The following is a 25,467-nucleotide window of genomic DNA, read 5'->3' on the forward strand; positions in this document are numbered from 1 at the left end:
TGTAGTCTTGGTCTTTGTTTGGTTGTTATTTGTATTTTCTAACACTTTGTTGTTAAATACTTCTAACTTCTCAATCTGTGCATCCACTCTTCTACTGAGTTCTTTGATCATCTTTACGATTGTTACCCTGAACTCTTTCCCAAGTAGATTGCCTATCTCTATTTCACTTCTTTTTCTGGGGTTTTATCTTGTTCCTTCTTTTGGAACATGTTCCTCTGTCACTTTATTTTGCCTAACTTGCTGTTTTTTTTTTTTTGTACGTGGGCCTCTCACTGTTGTGGCCTCTCCTGTTGCGGAGCACAGGCTCCAGACGTGCAGGCTCAGCGGCCATGGCCCACGGGCCCAGCCACTCCGCGGCATGTGGGATCTTCCCAGACCGGGGCACGAACCGGTGTCCCCTGCAACTGCAGGCGGACTCTCAACCACTGCGCCACCAGGGAAGCCCTGCTGTTTTTATTTCTATGTATTTGGTAGGTTGGTTACATTTTCCAGCCTTGCAGCAGTAGCCTTTTGTAGGAGATGTAGCTATGCGTCCCAGCAGTGCACTCCACTCTTGTCACGGGAGCTATATGCTCTAGGGGTGCCCCCCTATGTGGGCTGCTTGGGTCCTTCTGTGGTGGTGGGCTGACTACTGTGGGAAGTCTGATAGGCCTGGCTGGTCCCTGGTCCAGTTGGTTGCCAGGCCCTCCTTGTTTGGAGGCTGCTGACCATTGGTTTTTGAGGCTGTGTCATGAGGTAGCTGGTGGTGGAACCCCAGACGGCGAGTACTCGCTCACTGATGGGCTGTCAGCTTCCAGGAGATCTCAGGGTTGGTTCCTGCCCAGTGGTGGGTGAAGCCATGTTCTGGAGCTAGTGATGACCTACCCATAGGCAGAGCGATGTCCTGAGTTCTGCCTGCAAGGCCCAGGGTGTCCCAGAGCTGTTATTGGATGGGAGTGGTTCCTGACACCCCTGGGTGTGGGGTCTGGGGTATTCTGAAGCTTGTGTTCACCTGCTGGTGGGCAGGGCCAGGGCCCAGCCAGTCCCAGGGCTGGGGCTGGGCTGTTGGTGGGTGGGCTGGGTCCACAGGCTGTGGGGCTGCAGTTGTCCTGGGGCTGGTGTCTGCCCTCTGGTCTGTGAGACTGATCCCAAGGCTAGAGCAGGTTCATGGGTGAGTGAGGCCAGGGATTCTGGGGTTGGTGCCTGCCCACTGGTACGTGGATCTGGATGCTAGTGTCTCTGGTTGCAGGGCCCTGGGGTCCCAGGTCTAGGCCTGCACACTGGTGTGTGGGGACAAGTTCCTTGGCCCTCTGGTGGCAGGGTCATGTCCAGGGGAGGCTGTGGGCTCAGTGAGTCTTAAGGCAGCTTCTATGCTGGTGTGTGTGTACAGGGGGCTTTGTCCCTGCTTACTGAGTTGTCCCAGTGTTGGTGACTATAGACTGGTGTGTGGGGGCAGGGCTGGGTCCTGAGGCTTATGAGCTAGAGGGAAGATTCCAAGTTGGCGCTTACAAGCACCAGTGTCCACGTGGTAGAATGAGCTCCCTCAAATGGCTGCCCCAGTGTCTATGTCTCTAGGGTGAGCTCAGTTGCCTCCTGCCTTTCTAGTAAACTCTCTAACATAAGCAGGTTAGGTCTCACCCAGGCTCCTTTCAAACCACTGCTTTTGCACTGGGTCCCAGAGTGTGTGAGATTTTGTGCATGCCCTTTAAGAGTGCAGTCCTTTTATGTTTCTCAACCTTGGAGAAGTGGCCCTCTGTAGGAGATGTCCTATGCATCCCAGCAGTGTACTCCCCTCTTATCACCCAATGGCTAGGGACCAGCTGCTCCCAGGATAGTGTCTGGCCTGCATTTGTGGACTCTGTCTGCATCCTGTAGGACTTTAGTTTTCTTGCTTCTGGTGTCTGCCCCCTGGTGGTTGAAGCTGGTCTGGTCTAGAGACTTGTGCAGGCTTCTAAGCAGGAGGGGCTGGTGCCTGCCCCCAAGGGGCTGGAGTTGGTCTTGGTCCTCTGGTGGGCAGGGCCACGTCTAGGGGCGTGTCTAGAGGTGTCTGTGGGCTCAGCAAGTCTTTAGGAGCCTGTCTGCTGATGGGTGGGGCTGTGTCCCCACTCAGTTTGTTGTTTGGCCTGAGGAATTCCAGCACTAGAGCCTACAGGTTGTTGGGTGGGGCCAGGTCTTGGTGCTAATGACCCAAGCAAGATGTCTCCCTCCAGTGAGAGTTCATATAGATGAACACTCCCCCATATCTCTGCCATCAGTGTCTATGTCCCCATGGTGGGCAAGAGCTGCCCCCCACCTCTCCAGGAGATGCTTCAAGACCGGCAGGTAGGTCTGGCCCAGGCACCTATCAAATTACTGCTTTTGCCCTTGGTCCTGGTATGCATGAGATTTTGTGTGCCCTATAGGAGTGAAGTCTCTATTTCCCCCAATCCTGTGGGGCTCCTGCAACTAAGCCCCGCTGGCCTTCAAAACTGAATGCTCTGGGAACTTCTCTTCACAGTGCTGGAACCCCAGGCTGGGGCTCAGAACACTCATTCCTGTGGGAGAACCTCTGTAATATAATTATTCTCCAGTTTGTGGATCACCCACGCAGGGGGGATGAGATTTGATTATATTATGAGTCTGCCCCTCCTACCAGTCTCATTGTGGTTCCTTCTTTATGTCTTTAGCTATAGAGGATATTTTCTGGTAGGTTTGTCTTTTTAAATGATATTTTCTGGTAGGTTTCAGTCTTTTTAAATGATGGTTGTTCTGCAGATTTTTGTTATTTTTGTGTGCTCCTGAGAGGAGGTGAGCTTAGGGTCCTTTTACTCTGCCATCTTGGCTGCTGTCCCTCTGTACCTTTCTAGTAAGATTTTAAATGAAGAAGTGTGAGTTTTCCAACTTTTTCAAGATTGATAGTCTAGGTCCCTTGAATTTCTGTATGAATTTTAGAGACCATGTTGTCAATTTATGCAAATAAGCTAGCCGAGATTTTGGTAGGGATTGCATTTAATCTGTAGATGAGTTTGGGGAGAATTACCACCTTAAGTCTTCCAATCCATGAATATTGTCTTCTTTGTTTCCTTTCAACCATGTTTTGTAGTTTTCAGAGTATGAGATTTGCACTTCTTTTGTTAAATTTATACCTAAGAATTTTATTCTTTTTTATTCTATTGCCTATGGAGTTCTTTCTTTTTATTTTAAACCACTGTATTAAGGTATGATTGACATGCAAAAGCTGTACATAGTCTGTACAATTTGATGAGCGGGAGTAAGTATAAACTAATGAAACTATCACCATCATTAAGGCCATAAACATATTCAACAACTTCCAGAGTTTCCTCCCACCCTTATTATTATTATTATCATTTTCTTGTGCTCGTTCCTGATTTTAGTAATTTGAGCTCTTTTATCCTGAATTAATTTAGCTCAAGGTTTATTTTGTAGATTTTTCAAAGTCAAAATTTTAGGTGCACTGATTGTATTGTTTTTCTATTTTCATTAATTTCTGCTCTAATTTTTATTTCCTTCAGTCTGTCTGCTTTGGCTTTAGTTTGCTCCACTTTTCCCAGTATTTATAGGTGGAAGGTTAGGATATTAATTTCAGGTTTTTCTTCTTTTTTAATGTAGTTGCTTGCAGATAAAAATTTCCTTCTGACAACTACTTTAGTTACATCTCATAAATTTTGTTACATTCTTTTCATTTCCATTCACCTCAAAGAATTTTTCTAATTTCCCTTGTGATTTCTTCTTTGATCCAGTACTTATTTAGGAGTGTGTTTAATTTCCACATAATTGTAAATTCCCCAAATTTGTTATTCCTTCCTAATTTCAGTTTGCTGTGGTCACAGAGCATACTTCGTGTGATTTCAATACTTCTAAACCCATTGAGGCTTGCTTTCTGACCTTCCATCTAATCTATACTGCAGAATGTTCCATGTGCACTTCAGAAGAATGTAAAGATTCTGCTGTTGTTGAAAGCATCCTGCAGATGTTTGTTAGGCCTAGTTGGTTTACCGTGTCGTTGAAGTCTTCTGTTCTCTTGTTGATCTCATGCCTCATTGTTCTATCCATTATTGAAAGTGAAGTATTGAATTTTCTGTTACTGTTGAATTACCTTTTTTTCCCTTCAAGCCTGTCAGTTTTGCTTCATGAATTTTGGGAATATGCCAGTAGGTACATCCATGTTAATAATTATTATACATTCCTGATAAATTGACATTTTATCATCTTTCCTACTAGTACATTTTTGTTTCAAAGTCTATTTTGTCTGATATTAGTATAGCCACTCCATCTTTCTTATGGTTGCTATTTACATATATTTTTCTGTCCTTTTACTTTCAACCTATTTGCATATTTGAAAGTGTCTTGTAGGCAACACACAGCTGGATCTTGTTTTCTTGTCTATTTTTGTCTTTTGGATTATTTAATCCAGTCACACAACATAATTATTGATGTAGTTGAATTATACATGAGTTGAACTTATTTCTGCCATTTGTTTTCTAAATATCTTTTTTATTGCATTTAATAATTGCTTTATACTTTATTGCTCTACTTCTGCTTCTTTTGTATTACACAAATATTTTCTAGTATAACATTTTAATTCTATTCTTTAGTTATTTGAGTTACTTCCTTAATGGCTTCACAAGGGCTTATACATACCTTATCGGAATATACAACAGATTTATACTAACCCAGTTTCAATGAAATATAGAATCTTCTATATAGCTCTATTCTCTTCCTCTTTGTGCTTTCTGTTATATATGTTACATCTATTTTATAATTGCAACTGTTTTTATAGTTGTTTTATATAACTTAAAGTCTAAGAAGAGCAAATATATATAGTTACATTTTCATATTTATTATTGGTGTCACTTGTTCCTATGATTTCAAGTTACTGTCTCCTGTTACTTCCTTGCTTCCGTACAGCTTTGCTTCCACCCACCTTTGTGCTGATATTGAGAAATATTACATTTTGTTTTACTCCCAATAATACAATTATACACATTGTTTTACATATTTGCTTTTTTAATCAGCTAAGGGATGAAAGGAAAAGAAATATGTATTTATATTCTTTTATAATTACCTTTACTGGTGTTTTTTTCTTCTCATGTGTATTCAAATTACTCTCTAGGGTCACCTTCTGAAAGGATCTGAAGCCTTAAGAACTTCCTTCAGCCTTTGTTGTAAGGTGGGTCTGGTAGGAACACATTTTCTGTTACCTGGGAATGACTTTATTTTGGTTTCATGTTTAAAAGATAGTTTTGTGGGATATAAGATTCTTAGCTAATTTTTTTTCTTTGAGTACTCTGTCAGCCCACTGCTTCTAGTCTCATTTGCTTTGCATTTATTCTGAGGGATAATATTGTTGGATGTAGAATTCTTTTTTTTTGTTTTTGCTTTTTTTGCAGTACATGGGCCTCTCACTGTTGTGGCCTCTCCCGTTGCGGAGCACAGGCTCCGGATGTGCAGGCTCAGCGGCCATGGCTCACGGGCCCAGCTGCTCCGTGGGGTATCTTCCCGGACCGGGGCACGAACCCGTGTCCCCTGCATCGGCAGGTGGACTCTCAACCACTGCGCCACCAGGGGAGCCCTGGATGTACTGTTCCTTTTCTTCCTGTACCTAATATATGTCTTTCACTGCCTTCTGGTCTCCATTATTTCTGATGAGAAGTCAACTGTTAGTTATATTGTTTCTTTATATGAAATAAATCATATTTTCTCACTGCTTTCAAGATTTTCCCAACAGTTTGACTCTTAAGTGTCTAGGTGTGGTTCTCTTTGTGCTTATCCTGGGTTTTACGGAAGTTCTTGAATCTGTAGGTTAATCTTTTTCATCAAATTTAGGAAGTTTTCAGCTATTATTTTCCCCAATATTTCTTATGTCCTCCCCTCCTCCACAGACTCCCATTACATATATTGACATGCTTGATGTCCCACGGATTTCAGTATAAATCTTGCCTATAACAAAATGGGGCCCTCTCTTTACATTTTTTCTGATTCCATTTAATTTTCAAAACTTAGTTCACTGGCTATTAGTTAAGAATTAGGTATTATATTCTTTCAGAAATAGTATTTAGATCTTTGTTCTGAATACAGAGGAACGTAAGAGATGACAAAAGTGAAATAGTAAAAGTCAACTGATATGAAATGGAAGAAAACTGTTTCCAGTTACAAAATAAGAATTCTCTTCATAAATAGTAACTAAAAAGGAAAAATGAGAGAATGACAGTGGAACAGTAGTGTTCCTCTGAGACAATGTTTATAAAACCTTAAATGTAATCTTTAATGAAAAAGTCATATGCATTATATAAAAAGGGGTCATTATGAGTGATGTGGAGATACTTACATATGCATTCTTAAAAATACCACATCCCTTATACAGATTTAAAATATTTTTTAGCTACATTTATGAGCCTTTCAAAAGAATGGCGCTATGTCAACTAAAGGACAACCAATAAATATAATTAGTTCTTCATCAACACAGTAAGGTTAACAATACTAAAATACTTTCCCTCATAGGCAAATGTGTAATTAGCAAACAATGTACAGCACCGAAACAAGAAAAAGTGTTTTAAGTTTAGTTATTTTGGTAGGTTTTTCTAATACACATAATTGTCAACAATTTATTATAAAAAAACCTACATATACAATTAATAAATACTTGATCAAGTCTTTTAAAATATAATCAGAATGAAATGTGTAGAAAAAGACATTTCAAAGTCATAGCAGTTACTACTATCACAATATTTAATCATTTTTACAATAGGTCTGCTGGTTCATTTCAATTCAATCCATTCTCAGAACCATCACATTTCTTGCTGAATTTGATTTAGAGCAAAAGCAAGTTGCTTAATTTTTATTTCCATTGCTTTTTTGTTCTTGCATGTTTCTTCCAGAAGTCCACGCATTTCTTCTTCAACTTGATGAACCTAAATCAACATATAAATTTTATAACATTTACATTTCTTAATGAAAATGTATTTTAAAAAATGCAAAAAAGTGAAAAATTTATTCTTATACATTTTGTATTTTGTGATGTCCATTTAAAGCACAGAGGTTAATAAAATGTTAACTTGTTCAAATACTAATAGGGAAAATGTTATACTGTATACAAAGTACTTACATGTGTATTATCCATTTATTTCTCATAGGTTCTTGTGATTAACACATGGTAATTTATTTTAACTCTATTTTATAATTTAGAAAACTTGTTCAAGTTGTGTAGCTTCTCAGGAGCATATTTGGATGATACCAGTCTTCTGACTTAATCTTTCCACTGTCCTGTGCTGATTATGAATGCTGAATCATGAATTTGACTTTAAAAACTGAAACAACCTCCGTTTCCAAAGAAACTCTTTAAACACTGCATTTCTAAAATTGCTGGTGGTGGTTATAAATTACCATCTTTTTGAGAGATCATCTTATGATTTTATTGTTAACCTACATTCTCCTAGGATTCAATGTATTTGATACTATTAATTTCTGCTTGAAACTCTCTGTCCTATCATACAACATTCCTGAGAGTACTACCAATATCATCATCCCTTTCTGTTTACTTCCCTCTTCCTAATCTCTAGTACAGACTTCCTAATTTTTTTCCCTTTGAAAACATTTTTCCTAATTTAAATGATCACCTCTACGTGATGCCTTACAATTTTTTTCATGATTACCGCATTTAAGCTTTGGTGAAATTTTTCTATTCTCTAACAAACACCTTCCTTTGATATTACATCATATTGGCAAGATGTCCATAATCAAACACAGTATTTTCTTTTTAGCTAAAGGCCTAATTTTATACTTTATTTAGTAATACCTAATGTACTCTTGTTCAACAATCGGTAGATTTTAAATAAAATATCTGAAACATCTGTTAACTTGAAATGAAACAAAGAACTAAATTTTGAACAAGTTATATTTCCTTATTCATTGTGATTATTTCCAAAGACCTAAATCCCCCTTTCTGGTTACATAGACTCCTGAAGGTAATGTCATTTAATTATACAACCTTGATTATAATATAGGAAGTATCACTTCCCTTTTCTATTAACTCTTTTCCTTTTCCAGTTGCTGATTTATAAATCTCCAGTCTTAAAGATATCTGTTTCTTATTATTACTTCAAAATCAGGGAAAAATGGAAATTTGTAACTGTCTGCTCATCTAGTGGATCTTAACAGAGGGGTCATATCAGAAGCACCTGTTGAGAAAAATACCTGGGTCTGATCCCAGTCTTAGTGAATGAAAGTCTGAGGGGGAAGCACATGCATATGTATTATTAAAAAGCTCTGCAGGTAATTTTGATGTTTGCCTCTGATTTATTATCATCCTAACCCATTCCTTTGTCAATGATATTAAAATGAGAAATTTGATAGTTTTGAACCCTAATTGATAATAAAACACTCCTTGAGAACTTGTCCTAGGTAGTGATGGATTGTATTTAACATTCACATTCTCATCTTGCCTATGTGTAACCAAAGGGGCTTCCAGCTGAAATTGGCTAGGGATACAGAAATTTTTATCCAGAGTTCATGGAGCAGGTGCACATCAGAATCAAACTTATAATCTTGGTTTCATTAAAATTATATTCTACAACTAATCTAAGTATTACCGACATTTTGGTCTGGCTTCATGATTGTACTGGCAATTTTCTTCATATCTATTTGGTTATTAAATCATGCTTCCTTTTCTCTTTTACCATTGTCAAAGATCCAATTTACTTAGCTATAACAATTTAATACTGATTATCAAAGTGAATTTTACTTACAGTACCTTTAAATTTGCAGAATCAATACATTTCTGCTTTTCACTTGCCAGTTGTATTATTTCAGCTTGATGAGCTTCAACAATTGCATCAACTTGTTTTTTAAATGCATCATCCATACTATGAAGCATTTCTATTGCATCCCTTAAAAACAAAACAAACCCACATATCTACTGGTACATATAAAAATTAGGCTGTTTTTTGCCTTTTTAGATGGAAGCTCTTATATTCATATTTTAATGGAAGCATAACTCCATTAAATAGCAAAGGGCCATCTTGGGTAACTAAAGATATAAGTAGTTCACCATCCAACAGAATCTTAGTAACAGAATAGAGTAAGGTAACATCAATGGAAGTTTGTTACACTATTACCCTCTGAAAGTTAGAGTACATTGGTTCTCATTTATTTTGAGTCTAAGAATATGGTTTATAAGCACCTTCATAGATGCTACTATCAATCTTTTTTTCCTCCATGTATTAGCAGTGTGATAATAATTTGAGGTATATATACTATAGGAAGGTTCAAGTTTGTAAGCATATATGTCTGACTTCCCTATGTTAATGCTTAATGGGTAAAACCCTATGTTAATAAATTATAAACAGTATTCACAAAATTTTAGTGCTAAAAGTTTCTTATAGGCCAAATACCCATTCCTTTATATTAAGTATGAATAATTTTATTAAAAACGTTAAGTCCATAATGAACAAACTTCCTGGTTTTGGCACAGCCCATTGTAATAGTGGATTGAACATTGGGACTGAAACCAAGCAGGACCCTGTGGGGCTCCTGGGCATGGAAGCCTTTCTGTGTCCCCATTTCTTGTTTGTAGGGAATAGACTCCAGCCTCCATGACCTTCCCTGAGTTCCAAAGGACAGATTCAAACAGTTGCTAATGAGGGAAGGGAGGGGATGCAGAGACTAGGGAGAAGACCACCTGACACCAGATTAAAGGAACCAGAGAAGCTCATCAGGAGACCATCTGAGGCCAGATTAAAGGAGTGCAGGCACTGCACACACCCTGATCCTTATTAGCTGCTCCGCCCTTGAACCATTGCTATAAAACTCCTCACTTCTCAGGCTGGGACACAGTTTTTTGAGGCACAAGCCTGTTGTGTCCCCCTTTGCCCAGCAAAGGAATAAAGCCATTCTTCTCTATTTCACCTGAAACTCTGTCTCTGAGACTTGATTTGGCACCAGCGTACAGAGGATGAGTTTTCAGCATCAGGACCATGAATCAAAAGTCTTTTTTTTTTATTCCCAGTTGCAACAGTTGGTAGCTATGTGACTAAGGGCGAGTCACAAACTCTGTGTTTAAAGTTTGTCAACTATAAAACACAATAGTCCTGCCTGTTCAGCCAACCTCACAAAATTATTGCTGGGTTCAAAATAAGATATAAGAAAAAAATCGATTTATACATTATAAGAAACTATGCAAATAAAATCTATTCTTATGAATAATTTACTTATTTTATTAAAATTCCATTAAATTAAAAATCATATTATCAATCTTAGTCATAAAAGCATTAATGTATAAAATCAGGCCTTTATTGTTTTGCTCTTAAAGACATGATAAACAATGCAATATAAGAGATTCTAAAAATTGTCAGGCTTTATGATTTTTATTAAGTTTAGGAACTGCTAGTTATATGAAATGATTGTTTCTTTTAGGATCAAAAGGACTCCAAACTGCAAAGCTGTGACCAGCAGGAAAGAAAACTGCAATAGGTTCCAAGTCAAGGTCTCTGTATTAGTGCTTGGTTGTAAAGCAAAGTGGAACAGGGTCCATTAGCAAATAAACAAATGACTGTATTATCAATCAAAACTTTCTGGGGAGTAAAATAACACCTTTTCAAAGAATTAAAATATGAGAAATCAAATTTCCAGGTTCTATTAGACTTGATATAATGGGAACCTATCTCTCTCTATATGAGATTTTTGGGCTACCTATATGCCATGTTATCTATGCCATTCTTATCTTGACATGAGCACTGGTCACTAAACCATGCTACCTAATTTTTAAGGCAGTCAACTTTGTAAATTATTTTAACAAGTCTAGTTATACAGCTTACAGGGTAAAACCCTCATTTCCTCTAGAGTATTTTATAAAATCCATAAAACAATGGCATATATGTATACATTTCCTTCCCCTTCTTTAAAATCAACTCTTATCCTCAGCTGGTGCAGGCCAACTGCTACCTAAATCTGTTTTAGCTTCTTCAGGAGCTCACTGTCCCTGGTAGTCAGTGATTTCCTCCTCTAAACTCCACATACAACAGCCAAAAATATCACTTGCTGCTTTCATTCAAACAGAGTTTGAAAACAATAATCACAGTAATAAAAATGAAATATTTATACAGCAATTACTATGTGTCAGGCACTATTTAAATGCTAAATAACCCATACAAACCATATATATATACATAAATACACATATATATAAAGTTTAAACCTCACATCAAACATTAAAGTAGGAACTATTATAATCATTTTATAGATGGAATGGAAATAAAGTACTTGGCAAATACCTATGTGCAGCATGTTTTTACCCTCCTCACCCCCATCCCCCCGCCGTCCTACACAACCCACCCATCCCAATTCAGTTTTATGTTTAAAGATATCCCACATACTTTAGGACTTAATCCTTACTTTTGCAGTTCAATACTTTTGTCTCTTTCTGCTTTAAGTTTCCTTTCTTTGTTTTCAAAGTTTTCTTTCACTTCTTTTACTTGCATTTCAAGATGACACAGAAGCTCTCCTTTATCATGCCACTTCTGATTAAGTGTACTAATATGAGAAGAAATAATTTAAAAAATAAAATTGGTTATATGAAATTATTAAGCCACATGTAATTTCTCAACAGGAAATTCGTAAAATACCTGTAAGCTTTTCTAATTTCTTCAAGTTCTAATTCCTTTACTTTCAACTGCTGTTTCAGTTTTTCTTTTCTTTCATTGTGTCTTTCTAGTTTCTCAATTATTTCATCCAGTTGTGAAGATTTTTCATCAAGTTGTTCTTGGGTACATTTTTGTATTTCAGTGATCTTTTCGTGTAATATTTTGATTTGTTCCTCTCTTTCCTGTAAACACTTCATTTTTACAGAAAAAAAAATCATTATTTAAAAAAATAATTATTTTTATTAATCTTGAATGTCTCATTTCCTAATTAATTCAATATGGTTTAAAGTTATAAAAACTATAGATTAAAAAATAAATTGAACATTCAAAGAATGTTTTAGAAAAGATTTACAGAACATTTTAAAAATCACAATCAATAAGGAATAGCACTACTATGTTTTAACTGCCACTAAGAAAGATGCACTATTTACACTTTTTATTTCATTAAGTGAGTAACTACCAACCACACAGAGGGAGTAGAAGGAAAAGAAAACTGCAATGAAAATTTCAATTAACATGGAATACAGCAAAGACTTATGTTCACTGTGCATGTATGATACAAATTAAAATGCTATTTCTACTATGCTAACAAGGGTCTTCTGCATTAGGATGAGCAAATACTTTAAAGTATGATTTCATCACTATTACAATGTCACATGAAAATAGGCTCTACATCCCCCAAAACTTCCTTTTATTATATCTTCTATACTGTGAGTCATACTTTATCCTCTATTTGCATATTACAAATCAGAGGATAATGAAAGCTCAAGACCGCCTTAGGCACTGTTAAGTGTTTGCAGGTATTAGGCCTTATATGGGTTATTTACTTCAATGAACATGTTTGCTTTAAGGGGGTATGCCTGGACGGCAGGAACAGCCCTGCTATAACACCAACTACTGATATTAGTCTCTGAAAGTGAGAAAAGATGAAATTGGCAGTTTTTGTTTTTACCCTGTTTCCCCTGCCCCACCTTGCCTTTTTTTCCCTTTGGGAAGAAGATGGAGGCAAACAAACAAATACTGAACAAGGCTAATTTAGGCATGAATTCATCACTATTTTAAAAAATGTGGTTCAATTCCTCAGTGTGTTATATATCTAAAAATTCTAAGCAAAGATATCAGGTAGTCTTCTAGTCTTGACCAACATTTGCATAAAAGGCATGAATTGTTTATTTTCTCCTCACAACTCTCGTACTTAAGAGTAATACTTAAGTAAGTACTTCGAGGAAAGCAGTCTTGACACATATTATATTAGGAATCCACAAAAGCTATAGAAGATTCTTATGAAAAACCCCATTAATAGAAAGAATAACATTGTAGCATCAGAGAATTTTGTGATCCATACTTAAAAGTACCAAAATAATACACAGGAGGAAACCAAATCTCAAAAGATTTGTTTCTAATTTCCATAGTCAGAAGCTAACTACAGGATCTACTTAATTGAAAACACTGAACTCCAAATTTTGCAGATTAGGTCATTATCCCTTTAAGTTATTAGCTATGATGAATTTACTGCTAAAAGAAATTATGCCTAGCTATCTCTGTATGTTCTGTGATTAGATGGAATGTACCATTAATGCTCATATCTTTGAGACTGATACAGTGTTCTTTAAAGTAAATGTACTAAGTTGTGAAAAGAAAAATGATGAGTTGAAAATCTGAAAACTTTTTTTTTTAACCAAAAATCTAAGACTAAAAGTCATCTGTTTTTTGGCTCCACTATTTATTCATTTCTAGTCATTTCCTCCCAAAACTCTGCTCAGAGATTAATAAGCAGTAGTCTTACTGTGGAAGCAGTTATGTCAACCACAAGTATTATATACCAAGTATAGATTTTTAAAACAAGAAAAAATGCTCACTGCTAAAAAATTTAAATAATTTTCAGCGTAGCTTGGCATGTATGACAGATATAATTGAAATTCTGGTTTCATGCAAAACCAAAAAACCAGTATAATTGTTTAGGGTTATACAGTTAAATCATTCACAGCCTAAATCTAGCTATGGATATAGCAACATGGTGATAAATATGTTTCTCTATTTTCTGTACTTGACGAAGTTAAGTTCTCAAGGAGTTTCTTAAAAATGACTAAAGGAAAAAAAAAATCAAATCTTAGGTAGTTATAATTACTGTAAAGAATGAGTTCCTAACTTTATGGGTGATAATCTCACTTACAAGTTTCTTAAAAACCCTTTCTCAGCTATTTTTATACCTTAAAGATAATCTCTAGAAGAAAATTTTGGAGTTCAAATTTGATTCACTGTTCAAGCTAACTTTCAGAATATTTCTTTGGAAATTTTCATGTAAGATACTTTGAAACAAGTGATCCTGTTAGTATTCTCTCTTAAGATAGGCCATATTGAAGAAGAGGGTAAAAACGGTTTCCCTTGGGAACAAGCAAGAATCTTTTACATTCTTTCTATTCAGATACTTTAAAATATAGGATAGCAGGTTCTGTCATAATTTCGAAATGTGAATTAGCAATATTGGAAGATACTAAACAATGAAAAGTTTAAATAAAATATTTGTTTTTGTGGTTCCTAACCCTTTATGGACACTACTTCCAATTATTTCAAAGGGCCATAACATTTTCCATAAAGTTTTGAGGTAAAAGTAATTTCAAGTTAATAAGTTAATAAATAAATGTCATATATAACTTTTAAAAGCAAAGAGGCAAACATAAAAGAAAAAACATGATAATATGTCTTAAATTCCATAACAGCTGGGATGCACTGAGACAAATATTTATTATTATACTATGATCCACAGATCTTTCAAACTTTCCACATGTCCTTTTCCTATAATAAAATGTCAAACTTACTTCTTTTAATTTTCCAATGGTTTCAGTTTGGTCTTCTATGATTTTGCACTTAATTCTTAATGTGTCATTATCACGTTCACTTGCCTTTCGCAGAGATTCATTCTCCCTACACAAACTTTCAATTTGAGCCTCTAGTCTCCCATGATTTTGGGCTAGAGAAGATCCTAAGAAACAAACGTCATCAGTAAAAAACTTAAAAAGACCTTGGAGAATTTATATTTTATGAACATCTAATTTTACAATGTATAATATAGTAAATAAAAAGAAAAGCTGAATAAAGAAACAAAATATATAATAGTACAATATGAAGAGGAAAGGGGAAAAGAACAAAAAGGCCTTCTAAACAACTGTGGCTATTTGAGAACCTAAAACCACAAATCATGAACAAGTAACTCAGACATGAAATATTTAATGGGTCATGTTATGCTGTCCAAACAAAATCATATTATAGATTTCTATATGGAATGGACAAATGAACAATGTTCCATTTAGGCCAACACCTACTATTCATAATTGTGAAGTCTCTAAGAATGCCTTAAAATGGTGTATATCTCTTGCCTTATGGTGACTGGAAAGGGAATGAGACTGAGGGTAAGTTTATCTGAACCTAAAGTGGTTTTCATTCATAAACGATTTCACATTTCTCCACATATAACAACATAAATGTTAGCAACATTTTTAGCTAAAAAAAAATGAATGCTGCATATGTACAAATAATTTAAAATCACTAGATAAGAAAGAAATGTATACCTGTTCAGAAACGTAACCAAATTATAGTGGGGAAGAAAACCAACAGCAAAAAAATCAGAGCTATAACTTCGTAACAGGTGTAATAAACTACTTCCCAATTCCTAAGTATAATTTCATTCCTGTTTGACTGGCAAATGACTACTTCTCCTTTCATATACAGTGTCACCTTCTTTCTTGGTATGTCTAGGCAGAGTTAAGCCCTTCCTTTTCTAATACCCGGATTTGTTGGATTAGCAGAATGGGCTATTTTTTCCCTTTGAAAATTGAGAATTTTACCCTGTTGTGCCAACTCATGTCCCCATACTTTTCTTTCTGTCCTTAAACCATAAATTAGCGATTCCTTGGCTGCTAGTTCGGAAATAAGCTGCATTTTTTCATGCTTGAGAAGTTCTATTTGAATACTCTTCTGCTTGTCATCTTCACTTAAAATTTCAAGTGTGTTGATTTGATTCTGTATACCACCAAAACACATTGAAGAAAAATGCAAAGTAATTATTATATTTAAGCTTTTATTTTCTTTTTGCATTTTATAATGAGAAAAAATGCTATTTAAGCAAATACAAAGTAAATGTTCCTAAATTTTACATCAAAAAATGTTTAAATTTTATTAACTAAAGATAAATGTAGGTCATGAAATAAAAAGTCAAATTTTAAGAGCCTACTCCTTTAAATGCTCTGAATTTTATTTAATATCTTAAAAGAGCAACTACACATGTAATACTCAAAATTTCTCAACAAATATTGAATATTTATATCAATAGTCTAAAGGTTACTTATAGAAAGTGAGTCCTTTTGGGCAAAATACCACTAATATTTAAAATTGAGAGAACAGAAATAAAGTAATTAAAAAATTATTATAGTTAGGTATATGTAAAAACAACCACTACCACAAAATTAATATATCAACAATTCATGTATTTCCCAAACTTCAACTACCTGTATCACTGTAAAACTGGTACATTTACTTAGTATGCTTCTTAAAATTAATTCACTTATTTTACTTAAATACTATTTTAGTGTAAGCGATACAATCTGTGCAATCATGGTTTATCTCCTAATTATATTACTTTTCACACACGTTAAGAATATATAAGTAGTGTTATCTAGTTCATAATTGTGTACTTCCTCAAATCATCACAATATTCTTGAGAAAATGACATAAAAAATTAAAAAGGAAATATAATGTTACAATGTCCTACCTGTAAATTTGTTGCTGTTTCCTGTTTCAATTTAGAAACTTCTGCCAGCTTTGTTTTTTGTTCCTTCACCATACTGGTTAGATCTTTAATTAAAGAGGAAGATTCATTTTCTTTTCGTTGAGCCCAAACAAGAGCATGCTTGCTCTTTGCTAATTCAGTTGCAACATTTTCAAAACCATCTTTAACCTATATTTCAAAATTGCATTATAAATAGCAGTTCTGCAAATATTTGGAAAATACCTGTTTCTGGAAACAGCTTACTTCTTTCATTTTTAGAATCAGAATAAAATTGACAGATAATTGGCTTTGCAGGCTAGCCAGGCCATATGTGTTTGTGTTGTAAGTCCTCAACCCTGCTATTATAACATAAAAGCAGCCACAGATACTATGTAAACAAGTGGGCATGACTCTGTTCTAATAAAACTTTATTTATAGAGCCTGGAGACTTTAGTTTGCCAATCCCTGCTCTATAGTAATAGAGAATTCAGGTTTCCTAATTCCTATTTGTGCTCTCTTTACTTGACCATTTATAACCTCACTTAGCTTTGGCAATAGCACTGAAGATTAGCTATTATTTATGTGAAAAAATAAGGCTCTAAGAATTTAAGTAATTTGGTTAAGATCATATAGCCAACATGCAAATAGAGCTAGAATTCTAAAATGTAGTCTTCTTATCAAACCATATCTTGTTGATTCTGTTTTCAATAAAAAGCTAGACGCCATTCTTACATCTTTAAATCTTCTGGCTTCAACAGTTAAAGCAATACGGAATTCATTTTCTAAATCCATATACTGTTGGTTTAATGCATCAATTTTGTCTTGGTATTCTTTTATAACTTGTTCATGTTTTCTCTCTTCTTTAGCAATTTCTTTAGCTAAGGCTTCCTGGAACTCAGCTTCACTAAAAAACTCCCTTGTTTCAAGGTCTTTCCTGGATGAAAAACAAATAAAAATCACAGGATGCTGTTTATCTGGAAAGAAAAACTTTAAAGGTCTTTTAAATAGTTATTAAATGTTCTATATTCCCTATTGTTAAAGATCAGCTCCTCACTTTCACACACAGAAAACTAGAGATAGGATGGTAGATACAGAAAGAATATGAGTTTTGATTGCATATTCAGTGGTGACAGGGATAAGAGGAGTATGCCAAATCTTAACTTCACTGAGATAGTTCAGAATCATTTTATGGTTTCTAAAATTCTTTGGGTGCATTCACAGAAGTCAGGTTCTGTCTCACTGCATCTCCTACTTTGGTTGAGTCTTTGACATACAATAAATACAGTCTGACTGGTCCTGGTGGCTGGTTAATTGAAAACAACAGTTATGTGTGAAATTTCACCAATCTTTTAATATAGGGCCAGTTTTTTAATTTCAATGTGAATTCATTCTTCAGAGTTCTCCATTATTTTTCTTGAATAAATCAAACTCATAAAACAAAACCCATTACTTCTGGTTTTGGTTTCTTTAAACTAGAACATGTTAAAAGATATCTGAAAAGAAAATTAAGTGCCAATTTTTAGATTTTTGTGATTATTTGCCCCCCAATCTTTTATAGTTGTCTTGACCACACATATGATGACAATTTTCCCCAGAGCATCAAAATTTAATTTATATATTAAAATTTGATTTATACAAGGACAAAACCAAAATAGGCCTGAGAACAAACACAATTAACTCATGGCAATCATACAATTCAACTGGTAGTAAGCAGATAACTAGCTGAATGTGCTTAAATTACTGTGGACTCTAAAAAGCAGGTGTTGGCAAACTATAGCCCATAGACCAAATCTGGCCTGCTGTCCTTCTTGTGGGGAAGTAAATTTTTACTGAAACACAGCCATGCCCATTCATTTATGTGCTGTCTATGGTTACTTTTGTGGTACAAAGAGATAGCTAGGCATGACCTGAAAAGCCTAAAATATTGATATTTTCTATCTGGACCTTCACAGAGAAAGTTTGTTGAAGCCTGCTTCAAAGGGATAAAGAATACTGATAATTTAACAAGTAGTTACTTGGAAGTCAATTAAAACAGCTTTCTCTATAGTACAATGATCAATTTTTAGTTGGGCTTAGAGAAATGGAAAATGAGCTTCATTGCTATAAGCCCATACCTCAACCTCAATAAAGTTACTGATTTGTTTTTAAGCTACTAGTTCTAACTCTAAGACTGATTCTAAAGCATACATAAACATGTCATTCTCCATGAGCTAACTGTGCCAGACTTCACCACTGCTCAATCACTGTCTAGTCTTGGCAGGGGCAGGGGGTAAAACCAAATAACTTTTTCCTATTTTTAAATGTCCATATTTTCCTAAAATATACATATTTCATTTACCTGTGTTCTTGTTCTTTCAATGCAAGAAGTTCATGAAGTTGTTGCACCTGTTCCTTTTCTTGATGAAGAGAAGTTCTAAGTAAGTTTATTTCTCTATCAGCAGCTGCGGCTTTGAGTTCCACCTCTTGGATAAGTCGCATCTGAGTAAAATACACACCATTACAGTATTTAGATAATAATCTCCTCTGCTTCTATTTTAATGTCAGTTGCCCAAAGACAAGTGCCTTCTAAATAATAGGACCTAGGGACTAAGTTGATTTTCAAAATTTATTAAATGCTATGGTCTCATAAAGTGTAGTCTTAGAAGCATCAAACACATTAGCATTAACTCGTATTTCACCACAGACTTTATTGAAAATTTCCATTCAGAAGGCATGAAAATTAAAAGTCTCCAAGTACCCCAAGGAGACATTTAAAAACTGGCTCTTAAACACAAGCCTAACAACCTGCAGCATTTCCACCAACTCTGCTTTGTGAATGTTGGCAGCCCTAATTGAAGAAATGATTCCATAGGTTAAATTACTGGCACATTTAAACTAATTTTTGCATTCAGCCTAACATCCTTTATGTTTACCATATAATGGCATAATTTGTTTCAGGACAGAAGCTATGAATGTGTTAATTCATGGGACTGATAGAGTAAAATAGAGAAATACCTGTGCTGCTTGCTGTTGCCCTTTTTGTCTCTCCTTTTTTTCTAATGCTTTTTCCAGGGTTATTAAGTGTCTAACGTGATCCTCTTGTTGATCTCTTGCTTTAATTAATTCAATAGTTAGTTTTTTAATTTCATTTTGAAGACTGTGAACCATAATTTCGAGTTGTAGTTTGGAATTTCTCTCTTTAAAAATAATTTCCTTTAGCCTAAAGCATAAATCAAACGTTGCTTTAAGTATATTACACATATAGAAAGATAAAAACTGTACTAAACATTAAAAGTTACAGTAGAGAGGAAGATTTGAAGTATGTTCCAAATTCTCCTTAGATAAAAAACGTTGAAAAACAGTATGCCTTTCGCCCATCCCTGAAACTAGCATTGGGCCAAGAGGGAAAACATTTTACATAAATCAATGAAACTTTATCTAAGAAGATATAGTACATATATACAGTGGAATATTACTCAGCCATAAAAAGGAATGAAATAGTGCCATTTACAGAAACATGGACAGACCCAGAGATTGTCATACAGAGTGAACTTAAGTCAGAAAGAGAAAAACAAATATCGTATAATATTGCTTATATGTGGAATCTAGAAAAATGGTACAGATGAACTTATTGGCAAAGCAGAAATAGTCACAGATGTAGAGAACAAACTTATGGTTACCAAGGGGGGTGGGGTGAGACAAATTGGGAGACTGGGATTTACATATATATACTACTATGTATAAAATAGATAACTAATGAGAACCTACTGTTTAGCACAGGGAACTCTACTCGGTGCTCTGTGGTGACCTAAATGGGAAGGAAACCTAAAAAAGAGTGGATATATGTATACATATAACTGATTCACTTTGCTGCACAGCAGAAACTAACACAACATTGTAAAGCAACTATACTGCAATAAAAAAAAAAACAAAAAAACCCACAAAGCTGTAGTAACTAAAACAGTATGGCACTGGCACAAAACCAGACACATTGACCAATGGAACAGAATAGAAAACCTAGAAATAAACCCACACATATATGGTCAACTAATTTTCAACAAAGACCCTAAGAATATATAGTGGAGAAAGGACAGTCTCTTCAATAAATGGTATGGGGAAAACTGGATATCTACATGAAAAAAAATGAAATTGGGCCTTATCTTACACCATACACAAAAATCAACACGAACTGGGTTAAGAACATAGACATAAGACCTGAAACCATAAAACTCCTAGAAGAAAACATAGAAGGAAACTCCATGATATTGATCTTGGAAATGATTTTTCCATGGGGACACCAAAAGCATGAACAAGAAAAGCAAAAATAAACAAGTAGGACTACATCAAAATAAAAAGTTTCTGCACAGCAAAGGAAACAATCAAGAAACTAAAAAGGCAACATGACAAATGGGAAAAAATATTTGCAAACCATATATATGATAATGGGATAATATCCAAAATATGTAAAGAATTCATACAACTCAAAAGCAGAGAAACCACAAATAAACCAATTTTAAAATGGGCAAAACCCCTGAATAGACATTTCTCCAAAAATACGCAAATGGCCAAAAAGTATATAAAAACATGTTCAATGCCACTATTCATCAAGAAAATGCAAATCAAAACCACAGTGAGGTATTACCTCACACCTGTTAGAATGGCTATTATCCAAAAGTCAGAATATAACAAGTCTTAGTGAGGATATGGAGAAAAGGGAGGTCTTATACACTGTTGGTGAGAATTTAAACTGGTGCAGCCATTATGGAAAATAGCATGGAGGTTCTTCAAAAAATTAAAAACAGAACTACCATAAAAGTGGGATCCACCAATCCCAATTCTGGGTATATATCCAAAGGAAGTGAAACCAGTATCTCAAAGAGAAACCTGCATTCCCATCTACACTGTAGCATTATTTGCAGTATCGAGATATGGAATCAACCTAAATGTCTATTAATGCATGAATGGATTAAAAGGTTATAAATAAATAAATAAATAAATAAATAAATGCCATATTAGTCAGCCTAATAAAGAATGAAATCTGGCCATTTGTGACAAAACGGATGAACGTGGAGATTATGCTAAGTGAAATAACTGGTGATATCACTTATATGTGGTATCTAAAAAAAGTTGAACTCATGGGACTTCCCTGGTGGTCTAGTGGGTAAAACTCCACACTCCCAATGCAGAAGGCCCAGGTTCGATCCCTGGTTGGGGAACTAGATACTGCATGCATGCTGCAACTAAGAGTCCGCATGATGCAACTAAAGATCCCGCGTGCCACAACTAAGACCTGGCACAGCCAAAATAAATAAATAAATATTAAAAAAAAAAGTTGAACTCATAGAAACAGAGAGTAGACTATATAGTGGCGACCAAGGGTCAGGAGTGGGGGGAATGTTGGCCACAGGGTACAAGCTTTCAGTTATGAGTAAGTTCCAGAGACCTAATGTACAACATGGTGACTAAAGTTAAAAGTAATGCATTGTATACTTGAAATTTTCTAAGCAAGTAGATATTAAGTATTCTTAACACACAAAAAAACAACTATATGAGGTGAAGGATATATTAATTGGCTTGACTGTGGTAATGATTTCACAATGTATAACAAAACATCACATTGTACATCTTAAATATATACAATTTTTATCTGTCAGTTATACCTCAACAAAGCTGAAAAATAAAATATTGAGATTGAGAAAAAAATAAATTAATGAAACTTTATCTTATGTGAACTTTACTATTCAACAGCAAAACTACAAAACACATTTTTTCAGGCATTGTGCTAGATGTCAGCTTAAAAGCAAGCAAGATGAATAAGATACAGCCTGGTCTTCAAGGAGCTTAATATCTAGCAGAGGGGACACTGATGCATTTATAAAGAAAGCTACAGGAGAGAAGCAATATCTGAACAGATACCTGGAAGTCAACTCTGACTTCCCTGTATCTTCCCCAGACACTAAGTATTATATCCTAGTACTATACTACCTCTGTGTTACTTAGAGCCTTTTGACTAAAAACTCTTAACTAGTTTCAGTAAGAAAGGAGAATTTATTGACCCACATAACCAATTCAGAGGCTGGGGTGGCACTATTCCGAGGCACAGCTGAAACCAAGGATATGAATACCATCAGGTCTCTCTCTCTGATTCCCTACAGGCTGGTTTTCAACTTAGAACTGAGCTCTGGGAAAGGCTCTGGTTAGTCCAATTTGGTTCATATGCCCACTCCATGCAGCGGTCACTGTGGCCATGTGGGCTAAGGCCAGGGGCTCACCTCTTAACCAATATTATAGGCAGAGAGGCAGTTCATGACAGAACAGAAGTCAAGTGTTTGAAAAGGGGACAACGAATAGCAAAGATATAGCCTCATGAAGGAATTTCTGAGCTAGGCAGCCACTCCAATGTGTACCTACTATAATTGCCAAGCCATAATTGAGAAAAATCCCTACACTCATCAGCTTCTATACTACAGTCATTTCTCCAATTCCTGTCCTCTTGCCTTTGAGAGTCGTCTCCAAACTGGTCTTCCTTTGTTCACTCTCAACTCTAGTTTGGTATGTTATATGAAAGAATATTGGACTTTATTCTGTGGACCATATGGTGGAAGGGGCAGAGAAGCTACCGATCAGTAAAATTAGAGAAATCCTCTAATCAAGAGATAAGGGCCTAAACTGACGCAACCGTTTGGGGATAGAGAGGAGATAGTTCAACACCGTTTAAGCAGAATGAAGACGGTATCAATACCAACTGGTTATGAAGTTTGAGAATGAGAAAGGAAGCAAAAAACATCATTCTGAAATTTCTAGCTTTGGTGGCTGACCAGAACACCATTTATTAGAACAAAGAATACAGAATAAGGGAGCAGGAAAAAGTCAACCTAAGGACATGCTGATCTTAAGACACTTATAAGCAATGTAGACAAGAAATTTTTAGTAGATGACTAGATGAACAATGTGTTAATCAAGGAGGCCTATAAAACAGATAAAAGATTTGGGAGCTTATTGGTTAGGTATTAAAAGCATAGTAAAGAAGATTCACTTTTTGAGATAATATATACTCACAGCATGGTACCTAGATGCTAGACCCTGTCTTAGGTATGAGGAAAACAGAGTCCCTACCAAGTCACATAAGGGAATATGAAGATTGGTGAGGATCTAATCCCCAAAAAACATTTGGGGTATAAATGAAAAAAGAATCAGAAAAGATTGAAGATGAATTTCCAAGAGAACAACAAATATGTAACACAGGGAACATGGCACAACAGCAAAGAGGTTAAAGAAGGATAAAGATGAGGTGTGTCCAAAGCTTTCCAATTAAAATAGAATTTGGCTAGCAACCCCAGACATAACTTCCTCTAATATTCCACTAGATAATACCTACAAAACAGAATAAAACAAAAATTCATACACATATGACTCTAAACAAGAGAAAACATAGTGCCAAAATCAGGGAGGAATTTCAACAATAAGGCAAATGGAACTAACTTAAAATAATAACAGCTCTTAGAACACTCAGGCTTTGCCTTGTATCTTTCTGGATTAAAAAAAAAAAGATATACCCTCTCTTTCATTCTATGACTGTGACTCATTGAGTCACACAGTCTCTATAAATCTATCATTAAACTATGTTGGCTACCTATGCACCTACTGCAAACAAAAGTGCTGTTTCTTCTGAGGTGGTCAGAGGACAGTTATTTTATCCATTCTGTTCCTTTACCCCTGTCCAGCACTGTCTTGTATAAGGCAAGAAATTGGTGGGTAGTGGTGGTTTGGCTAGTAATAGCACAAAGCATCATAGCTTGTGTAATTACAGAGGTTTTCATGGAACACGTTTGGTATTGTAATTTTCCTTATATTCTATAAGTACAAAGAATCAGAGAATCAGGTAGTGAGGGGTAGAAAATACCACATCAGTACCACACAACTTTACTAGTTAAATGCTTAAAAGAACCTGGAAATTGGGCTGGGAGCCGTGTACATCAACTTACTAATGAATGAAGATTGTAGGAAGGGAATTATCTACTGTATAAGCAGCTAAGAAATGGAACCAAGAGCAACTTCCTAAGCCCTATTTGTTGGCAAACACCAAGTCTAGAAACCCGGTGCTCATTCAAGGAGAAGAGATAAAAATTGAAAGGAATCCCATGGAAAAAATCTTATAACCTTTTAAGGAAAAGCATAACTTTTGAAATAATTGCCTATAGGAAACAGAAGAAAAAAGTTATTGTTATTTCAGAAAACCGTTTGGTATTCGCACATCTTGGAATAAGACAATCCTGTATTACATAATTTACTACAGAAAAAAAAAGAGATAAAATGGGAAATGGAATAAGATGGAATGAAAACATTAGAATTAAGAAACTTGGGTTATCTGGTACTGAAGCCCATTGTTGAGAAGAATATGCAACAGAGACTGATTATGACCCAGAATGCCTAAAGAAAAAATGTGCCAAGCCCCGTCCTTTACAGAAAAAGTCTGCCAATCTCAGCTCTACACTCTTCCTGTTTTTCACTTATAATACTTTTTTTTTATCGATCTGACATCTCCCAGCTTGAGGGCTCAAATTAATATCCTGAATCCTTTGTTAATGTAAAAAACTGACAAAGCCCTAAATCTTTAAATTAGTTCAAACTAAAACCATATGCATAGTTTTTTTTTATCATACTACAGCTAGTTTAAACTAAGGCATTCCAGTTCCAAGTTCAGCATTCTTTGCGCTATGAGATAACTTAAGGTATACAGACTTTCCCCTTACCTGTCTGTAGTAAGAAGAGCCAGGCTATGAATATCTTTTTTTTCATTTGCATGTTTATGCAGTTCATCAATATAATCCATAAGTTTCTTTTCAGTTTGTTCAGCTTTCCATCTCTTCTCTCTCTCTTGATCTAGCTCCTCAACTAGTGCCTGAAAGAAAACAATATTGTTATGTGAAATTGGAAAAGTTACCTAACCTCTCATTGCCTCAATTTTCTCATTTATAATGTGGGAATAAGAGCATCTAATTCAAAGGGCTGTGGTGAGAATTAACCAAAAGAATGGAAGTAAAGCATGCAAAACAGTGTCTGGCACAAAATAGCCACTCAATAAATGTTAGCTGCTATTATTATTGT

At 35.4% G+C, this 25,467-nt stretch overlaps 1 protein-coding gene across 4 annotated transcripts in view; it reads right to left on the reverse strand.

Moving 5' to 3' along the window:
- Positions 1-817: 817 nt before the first annotated feature.
- LRRCC1 (leucine rich repeat and coiled-coil centrosomal protein 1) overlaps positions 818-25,467 on the reverse strand; it is a 47,875-nt gene continuing 23,225 nt past the window's right edge. Inside the window, exons 8-18 of one of the 4 annotated variants that reach the window (XM_089899008.1) lie at positions 25,113-25,261; positions 19,375-19,579; positions 18,719-18,858; positions 17,113-17,314; positions 16,384-16,569; positions 15,461-15,635; positions 14,435-14,598; positions 11,598-11,806; positions 11,368-11,505; positions 8,729-8,864; positions 818-6,890 (exon numbers count right to left, since the gene is read on the reverse strand). In XM_089899008.1, coding sequence (XP_089755134.1) covers positions 6,768-6,890; positions 8,729-8,864; positions 11,368-11,505; positions 11,598-11,806; positions 14,435-14,598; positions 15,461-15,635; positions 16,384-16,569; positions 17,113-17,314; positions 18,719-18,858; positions 19,375-19,579; positions 25,113-25,261 — 1,827 coding nt within the window. In that variant the 3' untranslated portion in view covers positions 818-6,767. The remainder of the gene's footprint in view (positions 6,891-8,728; positions 8,865-11,367; positions 11,506-11,597; positions 11,807-14,434; positions 14,599-15,460; positions 15,636-16,383; positions 16,570-17,112; positions 17,315-18,718; positions 18,859-19,374; positions 19,580-25,112; positions 25,262-25,467) is intronic. The other 3 variants (XM_022555009.3, XM_022555010.3, XM_022555008.3) reach the window with 3 other exon arrangements.

Source organism: Delphinapterus leucas, chromosome 17 (assembly GCF_059928025.1).
Source record: "Delphinapterus leucas isolate spDelLeu-1000000601 "Yukka" chromosome 17, BTC_Dleu_Yukka2, whole genome shotgun sequence".
NCBI classification, from domain to species: domain Eukaryota; kingdom Metazoa; phylum Chordata; class Mammalia; order Artiodactyla; family Monodontidae; genus Delphinapterus; species Delphinapterus leucas.